Source organism: Nestor notabilis, unplaced genomic scaffold (genome assembly GCF_000696875.1).
Source record: "Nestor notabilis isolate BGI_N333 unplaced genomic scaffold, ASM69687v1 scaffold13375, whole genome shotgun sequence".
Taxonomy (NCBI): domain Eukaryota; kingdom Metazoa; phylum Chordata; class Aves; order Psittaciformes; family Psittacidae; genus Nestor; species Nestor notabilis.
The window spans coordinates 61,419-86,457 of NW_009927988.1; the positions used below are offsets into that span (position 1 = coordinate 61,419).

The 25,039-nt window shown below is 38.9% G+C and overlaps 1 protein-coding gene across 1 annotated transcript in view; it reads left to right on the top strand.

Annotated features, from left to right (window-relative positions):
* EHBP1 (EH domain binding protein 1) overlaps positions 1-25,039 on the top strand; it is a gene marked incomplete at its 5' end in the record, with an annotated part of 184,322 nt that overhangs the window by 60,396 nt on the left and 98,887 nt on the right. The window contains 4 exons of the mRNA XM_010014312.1: positions 4,437-4,541; positions 5,256-5,378; positions 14,626-14,878; positions 21,490-21,676. Coding sequence (XP_010012614.1) covers positions 4,437-4,541; positions 5,256-5,378; positions 14,626-14,878; positions 21,490-21,676 — 668 coding nt within the window. The remainder of the gene's footprint in view (positions 1-4,436; positions 4,542-5,255; positions 5,379-14,625; positions 14,879-21,489; positions 21,677-25,039) is intronic.

Sequence of the window (25,039 nt, forward strand, 5' to 3'; positions counted from 1 at the left end):
AAGCTTGGGCTGGAGTTTTTGTAGATGCATCGTTAAGGCAACCTGAAGGGTGGGTAAAGGTCAGCCTTGGAAGACTTGTGTTAGTTACAACAACTGAGTTGCTTCGTTAGCCTGGCTAACTTTTCCCATGTTAGACAAGGAGAGGGATGAGAGGTATATGTTGAAGGAGAATGAGTACACATAGTTGCCCAAGCAAATGGAGAACATAAAACGTAGGGCAGTAAGTAAACATCAATAAATAAAATGTAAAGGATCTATTTCAACATGTGTTCAAGGCTGATTTCATTGGCAGTTGAAGTGACTCCTGTAATAAATATCATTAATAGGAAAAACTAGTAAGCCACAAGGAGAATTGCTGAGGTACCAAGGGAGAAAGAGGTAGGAATCATGGTAGAAAAATAGGAAGAAGTATAGAAAGAAGGAAAAGGAACACCACTGATGTAGTGAAGTACTCTTTCTAAAATTTACTTCAAAAATAATTGTGTTCACGGAATCCTATAAAGTTAATTGGGGAAGTTACATAACCCTTTTGAAAGCTTGCTGCTACCAACATTTTCTCATCTGTTGCTGTGTTAGGGTGTTGGCAGCTGAGCGAGCTAGAATGCCTTCAGTGACTCAGAGTCCCCTGCGGCAAATCACTTTGCCTCGGTGTGCCTGTTTTCCCAACTGTAAAATGGGGATAGTGGCTATAACTTCTTCACAGGAATGAGGGGAGTATTAGATGGTTAATATCTGTAAAGCAAGCTTTGAAAAAATAAAGTGCAAGTAGTAAAGCAGAAGGGTTTTTCTTCCTTTTGACTTAAGGTCTTCTCACAGAGAAACATTGGATGGCTTGACTCAAGTCAAGTTGTCATTCTCAGCCACAGCTGCAAGAGGTGCTGCAAATCTTTATCACAGACACTGTTCCTTTTGCAGTGTACAAAAGTTAAATTTTTAATTGGTCCCAAAGTTAGTTTTATAGATAAACAAATATATCCATTACTAGGAGAACAAGGGAGACTGCTGAATGGGGCTCTAGATGGTGCAGGTGAGTTAGCAAATGCTGCTTCTCTTCTTTGATGTGTTGCCCAACTTGGGGTAAGTATCTGTGCCTCTGTTTCTACAGCTGTGAAATAAATGGTGCAATACTGCTCTACCTCAAAAGCACTGTGGAGTTTGGTGTAGTCAACATAGGAGCTGTTGCCATACAACTGACCTTGGGATCAGACTGAAAGATATTTATCAATCAAAGCATTACTTTCATTCAAAAAAATATCCCTCTGTCTCAGGCTTTTACCCCTTCTTTACCAATAATTCTTGTTTAAATTTTTCATGTATAAAAGTGTATCTCCACCTAACTGTTCTGTTTTATGTGAAGTTGAAAATGATGTTTGTAGCCATGAAATATGTTTAAAATATTTTGTTTCTATGCTATTAATATAGATGAATTTAAACCTCGTGGAAATATTTAATGGTTAGACTTGATGATCTTAAAGGTCTTTTCTAACCTAGTTGATTCTGTGATGCTAGGATCCTGTCTTTAGTCTCCAGTTGAATACAAGGTATTCCAATATACTTAAAATCTTACAATCATAGAGTAATTAGGGTTGGAAAGGACCTTAATAACATCTCATTCCAACCCCTTGAAGAAATGTGGCTCATAACTCACAAACTTAGGGTAGTAATAAATACATTGCTTCTCTTAATGTTTTAATTGATACTTAGAGCCTCATGCTGAAGTTGATAGTTGGCTCCTGCTCCATCTGCAGAGGAGCACGGTGTCTGTCCTGTGGCACCACATGGACTGAGCAATGTTCCCATGTGCTACCTATTGCAGGAGTCTGAATCCCAGCATATTTCAAGAGCAGGCTTCTGGAAAGCAGTATGAGTAACCTTTTCTTGCCACTTGCAAATCCACATCTCTCCTGTAAACTTCTGATACGTTTACTCTTTGTCAGCAGCAGCAAGCTGCTTAAAAAAAAAAAAAGAGCAAGAGAGAATGAAAAAAAAACCCCAACAGTGATTTATATGACATGCTTGTAGAACAAGCTAATGTACGTTTGTAGATAATGAGATTTATAAAAGATAATATAGGATATAAATCTCCAACCTACCATTTCCACACTCCAAAATATGACATAAACCATTTAATATTGTAATGAGAAACATTGGAGTGCATATGGGTGTTTAGGTTGGCAGATGGGACCAGGTGATTCAGACCACATCAAAGAATACCCTCTTTTTAAAGCTCTGAACTTAATTTGTTATTTTCTGACAATAAAAACTGAATTGTAATTGTTTTGGTTTTTTCACATGCTGGCATAGTAAATTATAAATCATGTCAGCATCTCAGCCTGTTTTGAACTAGTAATTTGTTTGTACTAGTGTTTTATAAGGTCAACTCCATTTTATTTGAGTACAGGAAGGTATTTTCCATTATGTATCTTGAGTCTTAAAAATTCCCCGAAGATAGTATTATATTGTTCAGATCTCTAAGGTGTATATATGATTTTATACTGAAAAGTTAAGAGTTTTGGGGCAGTTTTGGTGTTGCATTTTTAGAACAATTGTCTTGTTTGTTGGAGCTAAAAATAAGGAAGTGAGGGTGGGGAAATTAACTGTGTAGATAGATAAAAATGTAATCCCATCTAAACAGATTTTTGCTTTAAGGTCAAGAACAATTAGGAAGTGTGGTTAAGAGGAATTCTGCTGTGGCTTCATCATTGTCAGCATGGATTATGTCCAATAGATATTGGGAGAATAGATCATTCTACTTGTTAATTTGCAGATTGGTGTATCATTGCAAAGCGGTTTAAATTTGGAAAAGAAATTTTAACTTCTTTTATGTTAAAGAAGTTTGTTAACTTCTTTAACTTCTCATATGACCCAAATATTTTCAGGTTCTGGACTCTGCTTTCAGCCTCAGGTTCCTTATGATGTCTGTGAAGGCTTGAAATTAAGAGTTATGTCAGTGTGTCAACTTGTGAAGGTGTTGCCCTGTGAAAAGGCATGAGTGCCCCCTGCTAGGAATTTGTGGGTGGCTGTGGGCACCAACATGAGTTGGGAAAGTCACAATACTACTCAGTTTTCACCTCAGTCCAACATCTTGCTCTTTATAACTAGTTCATAGAACAAAGATTATTCTATGAGCCAGTGATAAATGTTTTCTTTCCCAAACAAAAGCCATATAAGTAAAAGTTAAATTCAAAACAGCAGCAAACTGAAAGTGTTATGAAGAAGTAACTTCTTGTGTTCACAAGAAATCAAAGTTTAAAGGAAATCCAAGAATGACTGAGAAGTGTGCCGTAAAGGCATCTACATAGCTTTAACTTCACTGGTGATGCCAGAAGACATCATCCGTTTATTTCATCGGGAAAAGATGGGAGATGGAAAAAACTGTCAGAGGGGCACTGATACTCAAGAAGCAGCATCACCTCTTATCACAGGTTTCTCCTGCTTGTTTGTCAGCTGGAAGGATGAGGAAGGCTGTCCCCTCGCCACAGAAACCTGTGCTTGAAGTCTTTCAGAGATGCCCCAGGCTGAATCCCCATTACAGAAACCGCATTTGTCATTGTTTTGTTTGTTAGTGCGGGGATCAGAGAGGAATTTTTCCCCTTGGGCCAGAAGCCACCAAGACCTAGTTGTTTTTTTGTTTGTTTCTTTCCTCCCAGAATTATGGAGTCATTAACATCTTGGCTAGAATTAATACGTTTTAAAAACTATTAATTCATGGCAATTCAGAGCCATGTATTGGATGGCTCCTCCAGTGTGAACAGAAGGTGGAATAGGATTTTACGAAACAGAAACGTGTTAGCGGCATAGCATTACAGAGGCAAATTCAACCAATACATATGTTCAGTTTTCATTCTTATAACACGGTACTGATCATATCTTTTAGAACTATTAGATAAGTTCAACTTATCATAGGTCAGGATTTAATGGTGACTGATTACAATTGTTAAATAATCTTAGTGTGTGTATAAATAAAATATATAAAATGCACATGTATCTATTAGTTTTCTGTAGCCATAAGGGTTTGGGAGGGAAGTAAATTGTTCTGGGGCTGCTTTGTGTTGTTTGACAATGGTTTAACTTTCAGGTTTTCTTCACAAGCAGGAAAAGTCTTTAAATTACGTCTAGTCCATCTAAGTTTTGAACTCATGTGCGTACTCATCCTCATAAAACTAATTACTGTTGCTGACACCAGGAATCCGGCAAGGTTTTATTTATGTCTGTTAACTGGTTTCTTGTTAAACTATGACTGAAGCAGCTACACAGGTGCTTTGCTATAGGTATATCATTGCAAGGACTTGTTCTAAATGTATTCTTTTAATTAACAATAAGTGTCTTCTCTTCTGCCCTCTCTCTCCCTCACTCTCTAATAACAGTGTTCGTTCCACTTCTGTTTCATTAAATGCCCTTGCCTTACGTTTGTCTTGACTGGCTTCTATTTGCAGAAATTGTAAACCAGTTGAATGCTCTGAGCAGCTTAGATGAAGATCAAGATGACTACATAAAGCGAGCAAATATGCCTTCAGCTAAATCAGCCAGTTCCTCTGAAGGTCTATGAGCTTTCCTCCTTTCTTTCTGTTTCTGATTGTCTGTATTTACTGTGACCCATTACCTTTTGACTCCTGCTTGTATTCAGCTGTCAGTTTTATCTCTGTGCTTCCACCCAGCATGACTCTCAGTAATTTGTAGTGCATCCAACAGGTAACAACATGATAGAGAAAGAGCCTATCTCCTCTACAGCTCTGTTTGTCATCTGATAATGAACAAGAAAGGGAAAAAGAATCACAAAAAAACCCAACACCAGACCCCAAGCCTAAAACATTAGTTGTGCAGTCAGTAATACTTGACCTCTAACATGACAAAATGTTCCTTCTGTGAATTTACATGCATAATGCATTCAAAAATTAAAATTTCCTGCCTGTAGTTAACATAGATGTGAACAACAAAAAATAAATTGCTGTCTTTAGCTTGCTAGATGTTCTGCAACATTTATTTAATGAAGATAATAGAAGGCTTTCTTAGTAGTCATTTCTATTACCTGATGTTCTGATCAGAAAGTTGATGTTTCATTCATTTCACTGTTGTTTTTTTTTTCCTTCTTTGTTGGTGTATTCACTGAAATGCATTACCTTAGTTGTGCAGTTCATGCCATATCCTGGTACAGTGTTTCAAGGGACTGTTGATACAGGGGGGGGTTTGAGCTTGAAATATGTTAGATGAACAGTTCATATCTATATTAAAGCAATATTCTGACTTATTCATAGAGCTTATCAATAAGCTTAATTTTCTGGATGAAGAGGAGCAAGACCTGGCCAACTCTAGTACGAACCCTTTTGGTGATCCTGACACAGCAGAATTAAATCCGTTTGGAGACCCTGATGTGGAAGGTAATAGGTTTGCTTTACACAATTCATTGCTAATTGGAAATGCTTAATGAAACATGATTTGTTTTTTGTAGAGCTACAAATGAAAAATGTTATTTTGATTAAATACTGTTATTGCATGCAGTACTGAGGTAGCAATAGCAATGGTCCAGTTGCCACTGGAAAATGGATTTTTATCCTTTGAGTCACGTCCTTATGTGCATTTGCCACTGGAGCCTACCAAGCTAAGACTTGAACCAGAAACTTTTAGACCTACTAGTACTCATGATATAAATGAGCAACACATACTGTCAGGCACCTCTGTTCCATGTGGATGGTGCTTTATGCCAGAACTTCCTTCACTGCAGCCTTCACTACATCACAGCTGTTCTTGGTTACCATTAATCTTCATTATTATAGTTTAATTGTATGTCTTTCATTCTTCTTTTTTGCTTTTATGGCTTCCTCAGTTAAGCCTTCTGGCATTACACCTTGCACCACGTGGTAGGTGTTAATCCCCTTTCAAGACTGACATGCCCATTCTTGTTCTGTTTAAGTGACAAATACAACCCCTGTAAGTTTTAATCTGATATGACTTCGGCCATAAGGCCAGAAAGGAGCACTAAGACATCAGGCATCTCCTCAACTCCATGTTCAGATCTGCAGACTTCCATCTGCTACCATCAAAAAAAAGAAAGGTATATTACTGTATGACTTGCTTAGTGTGCAGCTGCTTGAAATGCCAGCCCATAGTCAATTCTCAGGTTTGAAGCTCCAAGATATTTCTTCCAACAGAAAATACCAAGGAGCATTTACTACCTTTGACCAAACTCCAGGAGTCACTCTTTAATGGTGGTAGAAAAGAACCAGCTCAGAATACAGCCATGGGATTTCTAATACCAGGTCTAAGGAGGGTACGTTTCAGAGCTGGAGTTCCCATCTGCACTTACTCTCCTTTTTGGGACAAGCTGACTGTTTACTCACAACATGGCTTTTTTGCCTTTGGAGTCCACAGAGGCCAATGTGGGTGGTGATCAAAGTCCTGTCATACTTTGGCTGTGGTGTTGTCTCACAGCCCGTGTTTCTCAAACAGGGATTACACTCTCATCTTCTCTATGTTGCCACTGAAGCCATAAAGCCACTATTCTGGGCTTTTCCTCCTATAAAGTTGTCAGGTGTTTCTAGAGCTGCAAAAGTGAGTTGTTTCAGCTTTGTAGATACCAGTATATATGGATTAGGTTAGTTATAGGGAAGAACTTCTTTACAGTGAGGGTGGTGAGGCACTGGAACAGGTTGCGCAAAGAAGTTGTGAATGCTCCATTCCTGGCAGTGTTCAAGGCCAGGTTGGACGCAGTATTGGGTGACATGGTTGAGTGTGGTGTCGCTGCCCATGGCGGGGGGGGGGGGGGGGGGGATTGGAACTAAATGATCTTAAGATCCTTTCTAGTCCTAAGTATTCTATGATTAGGTTCTGGTGTCTGGATCTTCAACTTTGTTTCCTGTTCCTTGCCTGTGAATTCCTTTAGGATCATAGAAGCAGCCAGAATAACCAGGGATATAAAACACCTATTTTTATCCATCTAGTTGTCCATACACAACTTTCTCTGAGAGTCTCAGCCTATATTCCTTTCTTTCTTCTCTGCTCTACAAAGAAGAACCCACTTCTTCCTGGAGAAAGCTGCACAAGTACCATGCTACCTAAACAGTTGTCTTTCAAACCCAGCTTTCCTTTCTTTTCCAGAGAGAACTTGCTCTGGCAGAAAAGCAGCAGGTGTTCTGACCACAAAGTGTATGCACTAAGAGTCAGTTACTTCTCATCTCAGGGACAGGGAGACAGAAACTGGTGTTGTTTCCTTAGTACTGGAATAGCTCGTATCAAGTTCACCGTGAACCGCCTGCATCAAAGATGCTGGCCTGCTTATGTTCCCAAAAGACCCCCCAATATATGTGGAGTGTGTTTTCTCAGTTGATTCTGGTCTCTTTGGTGGCATCTAGCCTTTATTGCTATCTTCAATCACAATCATGAACGTTTCTGCATTCTTCTGGCTCTGTTCTGTGTACTTGGATGGTCTCAGGGCTCAAGACTGTCGAGTTCCAAAAGAAGTCCCATTTACACAGCTGTGGGCAGCAATGCTGAATTGTTGGGTGTGTGTGTACCAAATATTCCTCCCACACATTGTCACCATCATGCAGCAGTCAACGTACAACAACATGATACAATTTTCATAAACAGGGTGTCACTAGATTCTTCCTACTGTGTCACAAGGTGTTTTTTATTTGGGAGGGATGGAGCTTGTGTCAGGTTCATGGGACAGCAGTATGTCTTCCTGGAGTTACTGAACCAGGTGGAAGATCTGAGGTTTTCAGGCTATCAGACCAAGAGTGGGACATCTGGTGTGGTCTTTTTAAAGCTTTTACTTCGTCATTAGTGGCTCCCTAGGGATTCTTCTGTTCACCTCAGATTCCTCTGAGAAATCCTGGCTTTTCTATTCCTGAGCTGTGTTGTCCATATAATGGGCACTGGTTATGTTAGTCTTCCCTTGCTTGGCCTTCTTGTTGTGTGCCTTTCCTCCAGTCATCTTCCTCCGCAGAAAGTTGAGAGGGAAAAAAACTGTGCTGAGACAAAATTAGAGAAGACAGGTCTGGTCTTCAGCAGTAGCTGGAATCTGCTCTATATGTCTATGGCTAATTGGATCAGTGTCTCTGCATGGGGAGCACCTAGACCGTACCAATTTGGGGAGATTTTCCTTTGTTTTGGACTACATTTTGAAGCTACGCAATTTTTTGCAGCTGTTCTCACCTTGTTACCTTACTGCAGAAGGCTGTTTCCCATTTGGCCACAGATACATTCCCTCATGATTTAGGATATTTCTTCTATTTTGACACCTCAGTGGAACTTTCCTTGCTGCCTTCTCTTTTTAGGAAGCTCATTGAGACTATACCTGCTCGTTTGTTTTTGCATCCTTAAGCGAATGTGGCCTCTTTGGTGGCCACCCCAGGAGCCTGGGAGCATGACAGAGGTTCAAGAGTTTAAGGCATACTTCCTTCTGCAGGCTTAGAGAGTCACATTACCTGCTTCACTTGTCATGATTTGCTTAAATCAAGAGATTAACCTTTCAGGTGTGCAGGGATGAAGTATTTTTCTATTTACTACATGTTCACTACTATCTTTTTGTCCGGACAAGGCAAATCTTGAATTTAGACTTTCTTTGTAGAAAGTTCAGTCTTTCCATAGAATTTGTTATTTACTTTCCCCAAGCTGTGCAGAGCAGCTACCTGGAGCCTCCTTTCCCTAGTACTTTGCCATCAGATGCCGGGAGGCACAATGTGCCATTGGGCAGAGATATTCCAGGGATATTCCTATCAAGCCTGTAACCTGTGTGCTTAGTGAGAGCATGCTTAGAGTCACCCCAGGTATGACAGTCACTCAAAGAGAAAGGAGGATTACTTGCCAGTAGATACTTGTTTCCTAGACAGATATTTCTTGTGCCCGTTCACAGACCAGCTGCTTTCCCTCTATCTTCCTAATCCCATAATCACCTAACCCTGGGAATGCGGGGTGGAGAGAAACTAAAGGCCTGAGTGCTCCCAGCATCCACGTGCGCGCTATGGGTGTGGTGCATGGCAGACTGTCATCAGTGAGCTGTCTCTGGATCCTGCTGTGGTTTAAAAAGTCTGAAGTGTAGGTGATCTTACAAACACAGTGGAGTCAATGTGCACGTGAATAACTTGCCTTGAAAAAGGTTTTCAGCTGTGTTTCTTGGTTGACATGTCAAATTGAGACATATTCCCTCTATATCTAGATATTAGAAATCTGGAAAACCAAAAGTAATTTCTACAGCTTTTTACTAGACAATATGTAGATGATCCTATGAGGACTGCCTTTTGGATTGTCTTTTAGTCACATTACAACAGAACTCTAAAATCAGTTAATTTTTTTGTGCAAAATATTTTACTTGGGAAGTCAACATGTACAACAAATGCAAGTGGACGACACCACCACACTTGCAGCACTCCATGTATTTTTCAAATGTGAAGTTTCATTTGACCAGTACAAGTTTCCTGCAACACGCCTGAGACAAGAGGGTAACTATTTGCTGTCACTGCCTCCCCCTTTCATTTAAAACAGCATTTACTTTACCTTGAGTGTAGACTTCCGAGCTCCCGGCAGCATGTGTTACACTGCAAATGAAAGCAGTGCTACAGTGCGGTACCAAACCCCAGAATCCTTCTGGGTTAGTTGTAAGGAGAGCAATACAAGAGCCAATATAGAAGAAAGCAATTGCTCTGTCCCTTCTCCTTGTATTTCTTACTGAAATGTAATGTGTTGGTCGTGTGAGTATTAATAAAAATAATAGAAAATCATCGGTGGTTTATAGGATGCCAGTCATTATGCCTTCTAGAAGTACTATTTTTATTCTGTGCTGTTTGTTAACGCTGCTCACATCACCATTGCAACTGTGTGCCTGCCAGTAGTGCAGTAAATGGCATAACTAAGTATCTTTCACATGTGGCTTGTTCTTTCATCCTTTGCCAAGGGGAAAGTGGTATGTGTAATGTTTTGGTGGGGGGAGTTGTTTGGTTTTAAGGGATGTGTCACAATATGTTTTTGTTACAAAAAGCAAGTGGGTTGAAGGGCAGGGTGATTTTTTTGGAGATCCTCTGGGAACTAGAAGGCTGATTGTGCAGATAGGTCATGCCAGAGTTATTACTACCATGAACAGTCTTTCTCAGTGAAGTTAGGGCAAGTAATGTTTCCAGAATCTGGCACAAGAGCAACTGATGCTTCTGTGTAGTAATACTTCTACATCTTGTCACTCCTACCCCTGTGGCTTTATTACTTAACCATGCAAAATTGCGTGTTTGACCCTTGGAGTGCCAAACTGCAAGCGTCTTTTTTGTTTGTTTGTTTAATATCAGTGTAGAGAACTGCAATTAAAAAAATTGGTTTCAGTACAGACTGGCATCCTCTGTTTTCAGCTGTGGTTAATGATTAGGGGGAATCTGTGTTGACTCCTTAGTGTAAAATCAGCTTGAAGAAGGAAATAAGCCCCTTGTAAGCTGTTGTATGTTCAGCCCCCTGAAATGCACTTCACAACATCCTTAGGTCTTTGAGGAAAATACGAGTGCCTTTGTTACAGAGAAGGTACCAGTGGCTGTGGCTTTAAAAGCAGTGCTGCTGAGCCACTGACCCAGCAACTCAATTTGTTATCAGAGGCTCACGAAGTGGTGACCAACACTTGACAGCTAGTCCTAAAGGTTTTCAGAGACCCCATGGTAGGCAGAGTGGTTGGGTTCAGGTGGAGACCCTTATGGGGACCTTCTGTCCTGTGGGGACATCGAAGGAAGCAGGGCAAGATGGGGACAAATAGTATCCTGGACAAGAGGAGAGAAAATGAGCGGTCAAGTTAACTGGGTTCTTGTTAGGCCCCTACAAGATACTGCCTATAAAAGTCTCCTGAAAATGATATTTTTAGAAGCTCTGTTAATTTCAGCTAGTGTGTAGGATTTTGTGAAATTTTTAATTAATCATAAGCCAGAGGTCTCCAAGCGCTGATCTGCAGTGCCGTACGCGCAAGGCCAAACTGTTGAGCCTGTTGAGTAGTTACTGTTGAGCCAAGGAACAAGAGAAAGAGTTTTGTGCTAGTTAGGGTTATGGCACTTGATTCATAGTGTTGAAATAGAAAGAATTGCAAAAACCATTTGCATTGCCCCTTAGAATTTATCAGATTTAAACAAGCATTTAACCTGCTGTTTCCAGGAGACACTTAAAAGCAAATTAAAAATAAAAGCTTACAGTGTAATTTTCAAAGATTGTTTTTGAATGTTTTTAACTTCAGAAGACATTACTGACATTGTTTCTAATATCTGTTTGAATGCTGCATCTGAGTTATCAGCAAGTTTTGCTCAGTTATGATAATGCATATTTATCAACAGATTCATGTGCAGGTGCAGTGATCCATCATACAGAGTGGCAGAAGCAGGTATTCACAGTTGTGCACACTCTTGATTAAATATTTTATGATGTGAGCAAAGTTTAAAGTAGCAAAAATTTTTGTTAAAACATCATCAATAAGTTGCACAGTTGGAACAAGATATAAATCAGTCATTTTCTGCATTTCATTAGGTTACTTCTGCATTTTATGTGAATCTGTCTTTTGAGGGCAGACCTCCAAAGCAGTTTTGCTTGGCCTAGTTTGTTACATCACTAAATGTATGGGTAACATTTGAGTAGTATTCTGACTACCATGACCTACAAGACACATATATTTATGCAGTAAGGGTGGGATTTGGTTCACCTGATTTTAGGCATTAGGAGTTTGAACATAAACCTGCAAGTTTTGAGTGTAAAGGTGTCTAGCTCAGCTGTAAATGAGGTTACCTCAGGGCAGGCAGGGTGAAACATTTGCTTGCCATGACCACCTGCGCTGGACACTGGAGTGATGTTAATAAGTCAATGTTAGAACTTCTTTCACAGTTTTAGCTTAAAATAAATGAAAAAATACATTTAAGATGTTGGTGTCTGAGGTATTTCGTCTGTAATGCTGCCAAAGGATTCTTGCTTTATTTGATCATATTTGTGTTTTTAAGATTTTTGCCTTGATTTTTTTTTTTCTTTTTTTTGCCCTTGTCAGTTAAGCTGTAGACATTCAATGTTTTACTGTGGCTCTCTCTGCAACATCTTTCTTATAAGGATGCAGGCCTGTGAACAAATCACCACACATAAACTAGGGTGTGAGCTTAATACGCATCATCTACTGTGCAGTAACTACCCTTTCTCCCAGGATAAGTGCCCAGTAGTTTATTCCCTTTTATTAAGGGATAAGCATGTTGTATTTACTCTGGGGTAGAAGTGAACAAATACACTCCAGCTGACATACTGCAAATACACACCCTGGTTTATCCTGCAGTAGTTTGTCTATATGTCCATCTCCCAAGACACAGCTGAAATGTTGCTTATGACATTCAGGTGAGGTTTAACCAGCTTAAAAAGTAACAGAACCTCTTCTTAGTTTTAGCTAAGACTATTATTGCAGCCCTGATTGTTTGGGGTTTTTTTACTGTTAGTCACAAGGATTTTGATTAATTAGTTCTTTTTAGAACACACTTTGATATATAAAAACTGACAATTAGGCATAACTAACTTCTCACTTTACCTGTTGTCTCATCCCATTTCAGTGCAGTGTCTGGTTTACACTTCTCAGTCTCCTTTTTTATTCCATTTTTTTGATGTGAAACGGTGTTAGCTGCATTCTGAAATTTAAGTTAAATGTCAGAACTTACAAGATACATAGGAGGTAGATGAGTACTGTATATGTTGCTTCCTTAATGTTAAGTTGGACCAGGTTGCCAAGGGAATAAGAAACCACAAACCTCATCCGGAATTAAATGAATTTGTGGAAGTAATTTTCTGAATAATCACCATAAGGGAATCCCACAGGCACAGCACTGTGTGTAGTTAACAGTGTGTCTACCAGTTAAAACCTACAGTATTGTCTGGCAAAGTACAAGTTTGCCTTGTTTCACCCTCAGTCTCAGATGAGTGATTTATCTCCTGAGAGTCCACATTGGGCTTAGGTAAGATTTTGATTAATTTATTCTGTTATTCCAGCCAAGCCCATTTGATTTCTACTTTCTGACCACAGAGAAATGATCCATCACTTTAGAAACAGACCCTTAGAAGTATCATAGAAGACAATATGATAACATAGTCTTTGAGGTTCAGATGTGAAGAACCTTGAAGAAGAAGAGCACTAGAAACATGAAGTTCTTCCTAAAATTAAATCTTTCCAGTCCCTGGTAGGTTTCAGTTGCTCTGAGGAAGACTAAAGCCTTTCCTGCTCCAAGCCCTTGCCCTAATCTAGTGGTGACTACTCTAATGCATTGATAGGTAAAGCTGCTACCTGCATCTGGGGACTGTATTCTTGTCCAACTAGGAGTGGCTCTTGTTCAACCTGTGGATTATAGTCAGTCACGCTATGCGGGGGAGGGCTTTATATCACCTTGGGCTGTGCTAATGGCTGGAGACAGGGTGTACTGGAAGTTTACTGGCAGAGTAGAAAACACATTTGCTAGCAATTCATGAAGATTAGCAACTTCAGTACATCATCCATTCAAACCCAAGTAATGACAGTGCTGTTTCTTTTGCTGCTCCTTCTGTTTGTTAGTTGTGTGACTAGTGATTTTGTCTTCATGAATATTTATTTAGTGACAAACACACACTTGGAACTCCATCTTTTTATTTTTTTACAGCCTTGCTACAAATAACTTTTAGAGTCGGGTGGGTTTTTTAAAGCTCAAAGCTATGCTTTGTTCAATTTAGTAGCTGAACATGTGAAAAAGAAGCACTTTTTGTTAAGAATTATGTGGGAGTATTTACTGAAACTTAGTTTTTAGTGACACTACACTGAATTTCCTGTTTGCGTAGATTTTGAAAGTACATCAAATCGAACACTGAACCCAACTTCTAATCATTTGATGGTGCAGGAAGAGTAAGATTGATAAAGTGTCTTTGTAAGGAAAGTTGTATTGCTGTATGCGGATTTATATTATTCAGTATACAGCAGCTATTCACTTTTGTGTAATGTTCTTTCTGTAGTGTCTGTAGCGCTAAAGAACTGACTGCATGCTGCTCCAGCTTGCTAATAACTTCTTGTTGTACAGCCCAAATAATAGATGAGTAATTTGATTATCTGTCTTCTTAGGGTTAATTTAAATTCACTTTTACTGTGAGACTATGTATTGTTACCAAGAGCAGTTAGCAGTGAAAAATATAAGTTTTGAAATGTAATTACTGGTCATACCTAATAACTGATTTTTAGTTCAGTCATTTTAATAACCAATAAAGTAATTTGATTAAAAAATACAGGATATTTTTTTTTCTTTATTAAAAGCTCAAATAATTAAGAACATTTTGTTAGGAGTCGAATTAGGTAATAGCTTGGAAAATGTTTTAAAATCTGTTGCAATACCATTTATACAGCAAATAAGAAAACTAATAACTAATTAGGTAGAGAAAGAGCTTTAGTAAGAAAGAAAATGAGGCCTATTTGAAAGACCTATTTTTAATAAACAAGGTTACTCTGTAAATAAATAGTGTGAAGATTCATCTAAGGCTAGGACAGGACTTTATGTATTGGGAGTTACGAAGCAGACCTTTTTGTAAGCCTTAAAAATAAAAAGATCTGATAAAATGGTTTCAATTTTTTTCTGTGTTAAATCTGTTTAATGATTTTTTTTATTTTTTTTGTTTTGTTTTGTTATTTGGTAGAACCAGACACTGAAATAGCTTCATCTTCAAAGCCAGAAGAAAGTTTCTATGCTGACAATTACAATCCCTTCAAGGATGATGATGCCCCAGAGTACTTGAACCCATTTGATGAGCCAGATCATGAGCCTGAAATATTTGTAACTGTGAGAGATTCTCCTCCGCAACCTGCAAAAAGGAAAAATGTCAGACCAGTGGATATGAGCAAATACCTCTATGCAGATACCTCTAAAGCTGAAGAGGAAGAGCTAGATGAGTAAGTATGATTCTTCATCTTTCAGCAGCTTTGGAAGCATTAATGGGATCCCTGACTTAATCTTGAGGTGTATTGGGTTCAACCATGGTGATCCTTAATCACCTCTTTAGGACAGACTCAGCTTTAGGCAGCTCAGCAGCAGGAAATACTATACCCCCAAGTCATGCTATTCAGCAGAACATGATCAGTTAGGAAACTGTTCTTTGCCTCACTGATAGCAAATTACTTGATAGGGAACAAGTCTGTGTACTTTTTTGGAACTTCATGCCCTGACAATTGTAAATGAGCCAAAAATGAAGGAGCAGCAGAACTTTGTCTTTCATGTCTTTTTTGCCATTATTTTTGCTACATAACATAAGATTTTTTGGTAATGATAACGGAGAGTTTGTTTTATATTGGTGCAGTATGTAAAAAGGAAGTGTTTTGCAGCCTGCATTGTACATTTTTGAGAGTCTTGGACAACTGAATCTCTCTATGGGAAAGATAATGCACTTTCTTAGGATGCTTCTTTCATCATAACCACCCATAAAACTTTTATAAACTCACTGACTGCCTTGTATTACAGTATAGATACCTAACAAGGAGTGAGAGCTTTTTGCAAGTGTGTGGCTTGGTAGGTTTGCAGGTATTTATATACATACTCCTTGTTTGTGGCCATTAGTCACCAACCACACCATTCATGAGACAGTTTGTGGTGATTACATGTAAGCAATTTTACAGACAACCACTGTAATTAACATTTAGTTTTACCTTACTTAATGAGATTTATCATGGCATGACATTTGCATTGCTTTCATATTTCATATTAATACAGGTGTCAGACCATCATCTTTATGTTTCTCTGTTTATAGCTGTGTTCTAGGAAATGGAAAGATTCCCGTGCACTCTAATAGGAATGTATAAAGGAACCTGCAGGGTTTTTTTCCTTTTAAAGATCTGTGGCTGTGGATTTTTTGTTGTTGTTTGTTTTGTGCAAGAAAAGAAAGACAATGGGGAATGATGTCTTTGCCAGTCCCATTCAGGGACAGTGCCTGAACAGCACCGGCTGCTGTGTCTTCAGAGCACAGTGTGATCACGCTATTGGTGGTCACACCAGGCATCCCTGATCATTCACTGATCATCAGAAACTACAGGGAGAAAAAAATATATGTACGTTATACCCTCAAAGATACGGGTACAGAGGGCAGCAAAGACTGAGAAGAGCGTAAAGAGCAGGAGCTACATGGATGGGCAAGTAAAGAATTATCTGGGGTTTATTTATACTCACTTTTCCACCCTAAGCAAATCTGTACAAAATGGGCTTCCAGCAATGTTATAACAGGCAACCTTGTTTTTTCTTTGTACTGGGCTATAGATTTCTCTTGCCCCTTTGTTTACAACAGCTGCCTTATTATTTTAATGACCCCCATTTGCTTTATTCCTTTGTTTTCCCAAGGATGAAAGATAACTCCTCATACACGGATTCTACTTGAACGTATATCTGATCTGTATTATCATTATAAAAGCAATGTTCCATGGAAAGATGGAAGGATGAAGAGTCAAAAAAGCACTGTAAAATACATTTTTGCATCCATTACATAAGGCTTTTTTATGTCTCCGAAATAGTTTCTGAAATAGATTTTCCTCCCAAGTTACAGGAGCTCCATGTCATTGAAAAAGATGTGGAGACCATTTGTTAATTGGGTAAGAGTGTGGCAAGGAGAACCTTTGAATATTTATATGAAATCCTCTGGAGGAATAAGTCTAATAATAAAACTCCAGTCTAGGATCACAGGACTTGTGATACTAACTCACAGCTACAAGCACTGTTATGCCTTACCTCATGTCATTAATATTCGAATTTTCCAGTAGAAAGTTTTTGCTAAGCTCTGGTACAGTGAGTACCAAAGGCAAGGTTTTCATAGGCAGTGCCAGTTGGTAGTTCTTGTGTGACCTAAATCATGGGAGTTTGTGTCCAGATGTGTATTGTTTCTTATCTAATGTGAATATTGATGCTTTTATTATCTATGTAAGTGGCTAATCTTCTTCCAAATCCTATTAAAGTCTAGGCTTCGGTGTCAGTTTGTGGCACAGTTCCACAAGGAAACAAGATCTTATTTGAAATGTGTTTCCTTTTGCTGGTTGTAAATAAGTTACCTTTCCGATCCTATACACTATCTCTTCTGCTGGCTTATCAAAGCTGCAATTAGTATTGGATTTATCTGCCGTAAACAGTTGCTGTATATCTCTAACATGTTCACCATTACTTGTCACTTGTCTGAGTTAAATGGTGCTAACTTTTTCAATCTCTCTTCATACAGAAGTCTCTTCATCTCTCTAATCATTTTCATCGCACGTCTCTGGACCCTGTTATTCCTTCTGCTATGTATCTATTTTATGATGTGTTGAGTCTGCCTGAGCAGTGTATTCAAGACAAGGCTGAACAACTGTGTCATATCACGGCATTACAAAACTTTGCATATTATTTTCAACCTCTCTCCTAACATCTTCTCTTTTGATTTGTTTGTTTCTTTGGTTTTGTTGGAGTAGTTTTTAAACAGTATTTGTGGTTGGTCTAGTGCTTTTCCCTGGGAGTGGTTTTGAACCTGATAGATGGACAGCATGAGAAATAGAAGGCTCCAGAAAGGCGTTTACTGTCACTCAGAAAATATGATGTATTTTTATCCCTGCATCTTAAATGTTTCATTGGGTTTCACTTAATGTACCACTCGGCATTTCCCTCTCGTATTTTGTGTGAAGTGCGATGAGGTGTCATGGGAACACGGGCACATCACTTAGCATCAGGACCTTTGTCCCACTCTGATCTGGCCGGTCCCTAGTTCTGTTTCTGGACTTGGAGCTTACACAAAGTGCCCCAAGAGCTGAACTCTGACTCCAGTTTTGTAACTGTTCTCACTGTAATCTTGGAAAAGGTACTCGCCCTCGCTGCACCTCTGTGCAGGGTTTACCTTGGGTAATTGGCTTAATTGAAACATATTTCACTAATGGTTGTGAAGATAATGTAAGATTTCACAACACACATGAGCAAAGCATAGTTACGAACATAAGCATAACAAGGTGTTGCATGGTTCAGAGGGACTTAGATGATCCAGTGCATATATTCTGCCGTAAAACTATGCTCTCAAAACATACTTCCTCTGGCTAAATTCTCATACCTAGCTAGAGACAAGGAACACATTTTCTTTTTGTTAGTTGGGGTATTTGAACGTTAGTGTAAAATTCTGCTTTTGCCTTTTTGAATTTTATACATTAAAATCAAACTGGTAAGTGGCTATCTGTTAATGAGGGACAGCACACCCTGCTATGTTAAGTTTAATTATTTGAAATTAACATAGCTCACAACTTAAAGTATAATGCTTTCAGCCTTCTGATTGGTAATATCTTTTAACCCTACTGCACTGACAGCTTTGTTTTTCCTTCGCAAAAACATGTCGGGTTTTTTGGGTATTTCTTTTTTTTTTCCAATTCACAAATAATGCTGATCAAAATAATTTTTTAATTGGTCAGAATAAAACTTGCTTTCAGATATTATTTGGCTCTGTGGCTTCTTATCTCGTTAATTATTGTATGGCTTCGAATAATGCTGTCTAATTGCGAAGATTGTTGAGCTGTCATCTATTGAAGCTGCCTGTTGCACAAGAAGCCATAAGCCACCACACTGCCAGTGATGGTCACTGCCAGTGGCAGCCAAGTAGTTTGTCAGGTTTGGGGTTTTTTTAGTTTTGTGGTGGACAGTTTGGTATCTCTTTAGGCAAATCATACTGTGTGAATCAATTATATAACTTCACAGAGGCAAAAAGTATGGGAGCTAACTGCAAAGTGCTTTAATATTTTTCAGCCAGACTTTTTCTGTGCTTAGTTTCTTGTATAGCCATGTGGAAGCTGTGGCACCAAACTCATCTACATGTAGCAGACCCCCATGACTTCAAAATTTATAGCCTCTTCAGGCAAGAATCATTTCGTGTTTGTTTTTTTAATCAAGTATTAAACTTGATTTTTCAAAAATCTTTCTCCGTATTTGTAAGACCAATTAAAAGCAATGCAGAGGGAAAGGTGGAAAGTAATGCTTGCATATGTTTAGTCTGGCTTTCAAGCAAGTTCTTCTCTAGCAAAGAAAGGCAGTCACTTGTCTCCTTATAGCACTTCCTTCCCATGCATGTAGTAGGGTACAATTGTGCATGCAGCATAGACAATTCCAGAGCATAACAATTCAAAAGGGGGTTCTTCCAAACTTTTTTACTTATTGATAAGGTGGCTTTTTTTCTCGTACCAAATTCATTTTAACACCTTACAAATACACCTTTCTAATTCCAAGTACAGAGAGAAATTACTTTCCTGTCAAACATGCTGTGTCTCTTGGTTGTTCAGAGGATAACTTGTTGAACTAAAGAGAACCTTGTGCTCTCCTGTAGAATGCATTGTTCTTCAGCCTTTATCTCTTTCATCTTCATTTTCACCTCCCTTTGAACTTTCTGGTGTCTAAAGACAGCTGAGCTGGGCTGTCAGCTAAATTAGAGCTACTGAAAGCTAGGCACATTCTCCACTCCAGCCTGAATAACCTCCTTTTTCTACTGCCTCCCATGGAAAACACCCATCCATTTCTATTTAAGTCATTAGTTTGATGTTGTCTTTAGTTTTGATTGCACTGGTGGCTTTCTGCTTGATGTGCATCAAAGTGGGAACACCTGAAGGTTGCCTTCAGTCAGCAGATGAGTTATTTTAGTGTTAGCCTTTCCTTTCCCTTCAATATCTGGATTTAGATCTCTTTCTCTATAACAAGCAGTGGCAGATTCTCAGAAAGGTGTGGAGGTTTTGTGCCCAGTCTTCACTTATATGCTTCAGTAAACTTTGCCTTTCAGAAGTAGACTTATTTTCTGCAGTGTGGATTATTACTGGCTTGCTTTTTCTTAGTGAAAAGAGGATAATGGTGAACCATGTGAAAATAAACTCTAAAATTGAGACCAAAAGATGTATTTTCATGGTGAAAGTACACAAAACTGAGAGAAATTTGGTGTTATGTGCAAGGAAACAGGATAAATACCCTCTGAAAGAAGGTAGATTTAGATTAGATAGAAGGAAGAAGTTCTTCCCTGTGAGGGAGGTGAGACACTGGCACAGGGTGCCCAGAGAAGCTGTGACTGCCCCATCCCTGGCAGTGTTCAAGGCCAGGTTGGACAGGACTTTCAGCAACTTGGTCTAGTGGAAGGTGTCCTTGTCTGTGGCAGGGGAGTGGAACTGGGTGAGCTTTAAGGCCCCTTCCAGCCCAAACCATTCTATGATTCTAAGAATAGTTGGGTTTTCACTTGTGCCAAATTTTACTGGTTCTTTAAAAACAGCGTGCGGTAGCTCATGACTCTTATCTTGAGAGGAAATTTGTAAATGGATCTAGCTAGGTAGGCTCTTGTCTAATGATGTATGAGTTACTGTTTCCATCTAGAGTTGAATTTAAGGGACTGAGGTTCTTTGTTGTGATTAATGACGCTTTATATAACTGTATGCAGATAGATCTTTGGGAATTGCAGTGACTCAGTTACATAAACATAGTTGAGATATATGATAAATATAATGTGCAGGGGAAGTATCGACTAGAAAGGAATTAATTAATGTATCGGTTTCATAATTAACCGTCCAGTTTTGGATTGCAAAATAGGAAAAGCAAAGATTATGAATAAAATAATTCAGTGCAAAGGAGGTTCCTGTAAGTATCCTCAACAGGATGCAATGTTGCTAGCTCTTCTGTGTGCAGAGTAGAAGCCATTATTATTTGGTGTGGTTTTCCTTGATATTTGATGTATCAAACTAATAGATCAAATTTGGAAATGCTGTGGGAGTATTTACTCAGGGTGGAACAAATGCAGAGTTGGAACGTGAACACCACTGTCAAGAAAAATGATTCTTTGGACTCCATCTACTTGGTGGAAGATCTTTACTGTGTTTGTTAAACAGGGTTTAGTTATAAATAGCACTTTTAAAATAGGTGATGGCTACTGGTATCTTAGAAAGCTATATACAAGTCAGCTGTGGTTTTCTTACACTGCTCTTATCCAAAGAGTGTTCTTGAAATGGCATGGTGCCTGTATGCTGCAGGGTTTAAAATACATTCAATGTGGAGTGTGTACCTATGGAAGCCACAATTTTCAGACTTGAGCAGCCAAGAGTGAGGCCTTTAAAGCCATGCTGAAGCATGCGTGTAAAAGTGTCCTGATTCTTAAGTCTGTTCTAATGGAGCGATCTTAATTCTGTTCATTAGAATACTAAACAGACAGCAATGTCTCTCAGATTTGTTGGTATAGATCTTTTCTGTAAATCAGATCACTCTTTGATGGATAGGTAAGTATAACGGAAGAGCTAGCTTTACACAATTGATAAACTTCCTGTAATTTACAGGACTTTATAAAATTTATGGAACTTCTGACCTAATGCAATTTTAGCTGTTGTAATTCACTATTCAGTCATATGAGAAAGTAATGTTTAAAATCATGTAAAGGCAAAACATATTCTTTTGTGGGATAATAAAAGCATTTTATTCATTGTCTTCTCTAATCAGGTCTTATTTTTTGTTTTAATTCCAAGGAGATAGCAAAGAAATGTGTTTCCCTTCTTTTAATTAGATCAAATCCATTTTATGAACCAAAATCAAGCCCTGCTTTCATTAAAGTTGCTCCACTGCAAGAACCAGAAAAGAAGATTAAAAGAAAGGCTCCTGAACCACCAAACCTCTTGCCAAAGACAGAGACAGGCATGAGTGAGAACATGTCAGCTATTCCTGCATCGAGGGACCTTTCTTCCTCTCCTAAGGTAGGTTTTTCATACCAAAATTTCGTCTTTGTTGTTATTAGTACCTTTATGTGTGTTATACACATTCTATTTATTTCTGCAGGTCATCTTAAAAGCTTTGCTTATACTTAATAAGGTGTTGGCTCATCTCTATTCACTTGATGGTTCATAGGGAGAGAGCAGCAGTAGGAGCTTGTACTTTTTCTTTAAGGATTTAATGACAACAGTAACAGCAACTGCAGTTTCAAAGAAAAGAGTCTTTTAGTAACAAATGTTACAAGACAGCTGGATATGCCATCAAGAAGGAAGAAAATCATGTTGAACAGTATTTTGTCTTGATCTATTGTAATGCTTCTAAGCCTTGTCCTTGTTGAAGAGTCTGTCCCCACGTTTCTGTCATAAATCTGAGTTTTAAGAGCTTAGCACTGGATACTGTTTATTTGTACTGGGATTTATATATATCCAATTCCATAGGTATGTCAAAGTAATTTTTGAAAAAGACAGTCTACTTTAAATCAGAGTAACTGTTCATTATCAATGTCTAGACTAAGCATACTTATATATGCACATACATCTATGTTTGTCAAGGGAAGATGAGTTACCTGTGCCTCACATCACCCTCTTCAACAGAAGTTATTTTAGGATTGCAGCAGCTAACTTGTCTCTGTGAATTTCAGTTCCAGGGTTTCAGCAGTTAGCACCACTTGTGCTTTTTTACACAAAATGAATATTTAATAATATATCTTAATGGGCACTTTTAAAAAATATATGCTGACTGCTCAGGTAGGAGGGTGATGACAGAAGGCTTCCCTTCCAGTTTTATGAATTTATGCACTTTATCAGCTGTTTTGCTTTGTATTGGTGCTGCTGTACTTTAAGAATTGTATGAAAATACTTGCCATACCTATCACTTCATGGCTTAATCACTCAGCCAAATTGCTGTCATGTCCTTGTTCACTCTTGTCCTGGGTTCAGCTACAGCAGTCATTTTTTCTCCTTCTTAGTAGCTGGTGCAGTGCTGTGTTTTTGACTTTCAGTCTGGGAACAATGCTGATAACACCAATGTTTTTAGTTGTTGCTAAGTAATGTTTACTCTGACCAAGGACTTTCTCAGTCTCATGCTCTGCCAGAGAGGAGGGGAAGCCAGGAGGAAGCAGAGGCAGGACACCTGACCCAAACTGGCCAAAGGGGTATTCCATACCACAGCACGTCATGCCCAGTATATAAACTGGGGGGAGTTACCCGGAAGGCCCAGATCGCTGCTCGGGTCGGGCTGGGTATCGGTCGGCGGGTGGTGAGCGGTTGTGTCCTTTTCCCTTGTTATTCCTCTTATCATTATTACTGGTAGCAGTAGTGGTTTGTATTATACCTTAGTTACTGGAGAGCTGTTATCTCAACTCGTGGGAGTTACATTCCTTCGATTCTTCTCCCCATCCCTCCGGGAGCGGGGGGAGGAAGGAAAAGGGGGGGGAGTGAGCGAGCGGCTGCGTGGTTCCAAGTTGCTGGCTGGGCTTAAACCACGACAACTCTAGATCAGGCTCTGATCTAGACATTAAAACTGGTGGTTTACTACTCAGGGTAAAGAGTTTGAGACCAGAAATGGAATCTGCATCTGCACACAGCAAAACCAAACAATATAGTGATGCCACAAGCACAGTTCATGAGTTACTCCTAGTATGCAAAACCACAACCAGGGAAATATGAAGTCAAAGCACAGGATTTTTATAATGCTCTGAGTTAGGGTTCGATCCTGTTTGCTGGAGTTTCTGTATGAAAAATATTGCACATTATTTGATTTCTGGTGGAGTCTGGCCCTTGGGTCAAAGCAAAGTGACCAAAGTAAAGCATTCTGGTACTACCAGGCAGAGAACATACATCCATAGAGGAGATTTTATCAAGTTGCTTGATGGAGGTTGTGCCCTCATTGCTTATTGTTTGAGAGAGGTTTTGTTACAGGTCTGCATCCAAGGAAATACTTGTCTCTGCTTTATTTCATGTCTTTGTTGAGCTGAAATAATGTATTACTGTTGGGTTTGGTTGTTGTAGTTTAAGTAGACCAAATTTTAGATTGTCTGGAAGCTGGAATTGATTAAGAAAAGATTCGGGATTGAACTCACTGAGAATACCATGCTGTTATGAACACAATTCCTGCTCTTACGCGGGGTGTTAGCTTCTGAATATTTTGGTGCCTGCCTGCTTGCAGTCCACCCCTCAGCTACTGATGCTGAGGCACATCTGAGATCAGCAAAGGTACTGAAAATTAACATTTGTTAGGGCTGTGAGGGAAGATGGAGCTCTATGCTGACCTTATACAGGAAAGCTTTAAATTTTTTTGCAGGATTTTGGAGCATCTGAGACCATTAGGGAAGGCTCCAAAGCAGATGCAGTGTCCTGGTTTATTATATTACAACTGGAGTGGAAAGTTTTGCTGACTGGGTGTGTTAAAAATTGTATGGTCGCTTGCAATTCAGAAACTGTTCTGTAAGCACAGTCTTTTTTCCCATACTTGAATTGTTTTGCTCTAAGGTGATCTAATGACATTAGATCAAAAGCACTTGGAATACTTTCTGAAATTCAGAGAAGTACTGGAATTTGAAAGAAAAGAAAAGAAAGTTAAGCTATTTCCTCCCACCACAGTACAAAATAGTGCCCAGGTAGGGCTTGGACTGTTGGCACAAATAACTTGTTTATTACTCAATATTAGTGACAATGTTTAGCAACTCTGAAAAAACTCCCATCAAAAGGTGGAGGCATTGTACAAACATGAACTTAGCACATGCCCTTATGTAGGGGGAATAGTCCCATAGAAGTAAAATTAGGTAAAAGGAGGTTAAATAATGTATCTTGTTCAGTGTTTTGTCCAAGTTTGCTGTGCACAGAAAATCTCTGCTACACCCTTGACCAGAACCTAAGTGTCTCAGCATGTTCGATTTCCTGTCTTGGTAGTCATCATAGGAAATGGCTGTGCAGCAGAAATGTTAATGTTTAGACTAGACAACAGAGCATTAATATTAGAACATTAGAGTTTAAGGAAAAAGATTCCAAAAATGCTTCTTCTAATCTATGGCAGAGTATTTGAAGCTCACTCTTCCTGCACACACTAGTGGTGTGTTCATCACATTTGCTGAACACAAAAAATACAAATGCTTTTATTAACATCTATATATCAGCATGTTTATTAGGTAGAAATTTCTCCTAGGAGAGTATTTGACACATGACAGATTCCTGCTTAAGGTACAGGTTCCAAATACTTGACATTATTACCCTATTTTAAAAAACCACCAGACCATTTAGATGTTGGAAACAGTACTGGCATCAAGGGTTAAGGATTCTATTTGCTGTTGAAACATCATAGCCTGAATCCAACATTTTACCATTACCCAA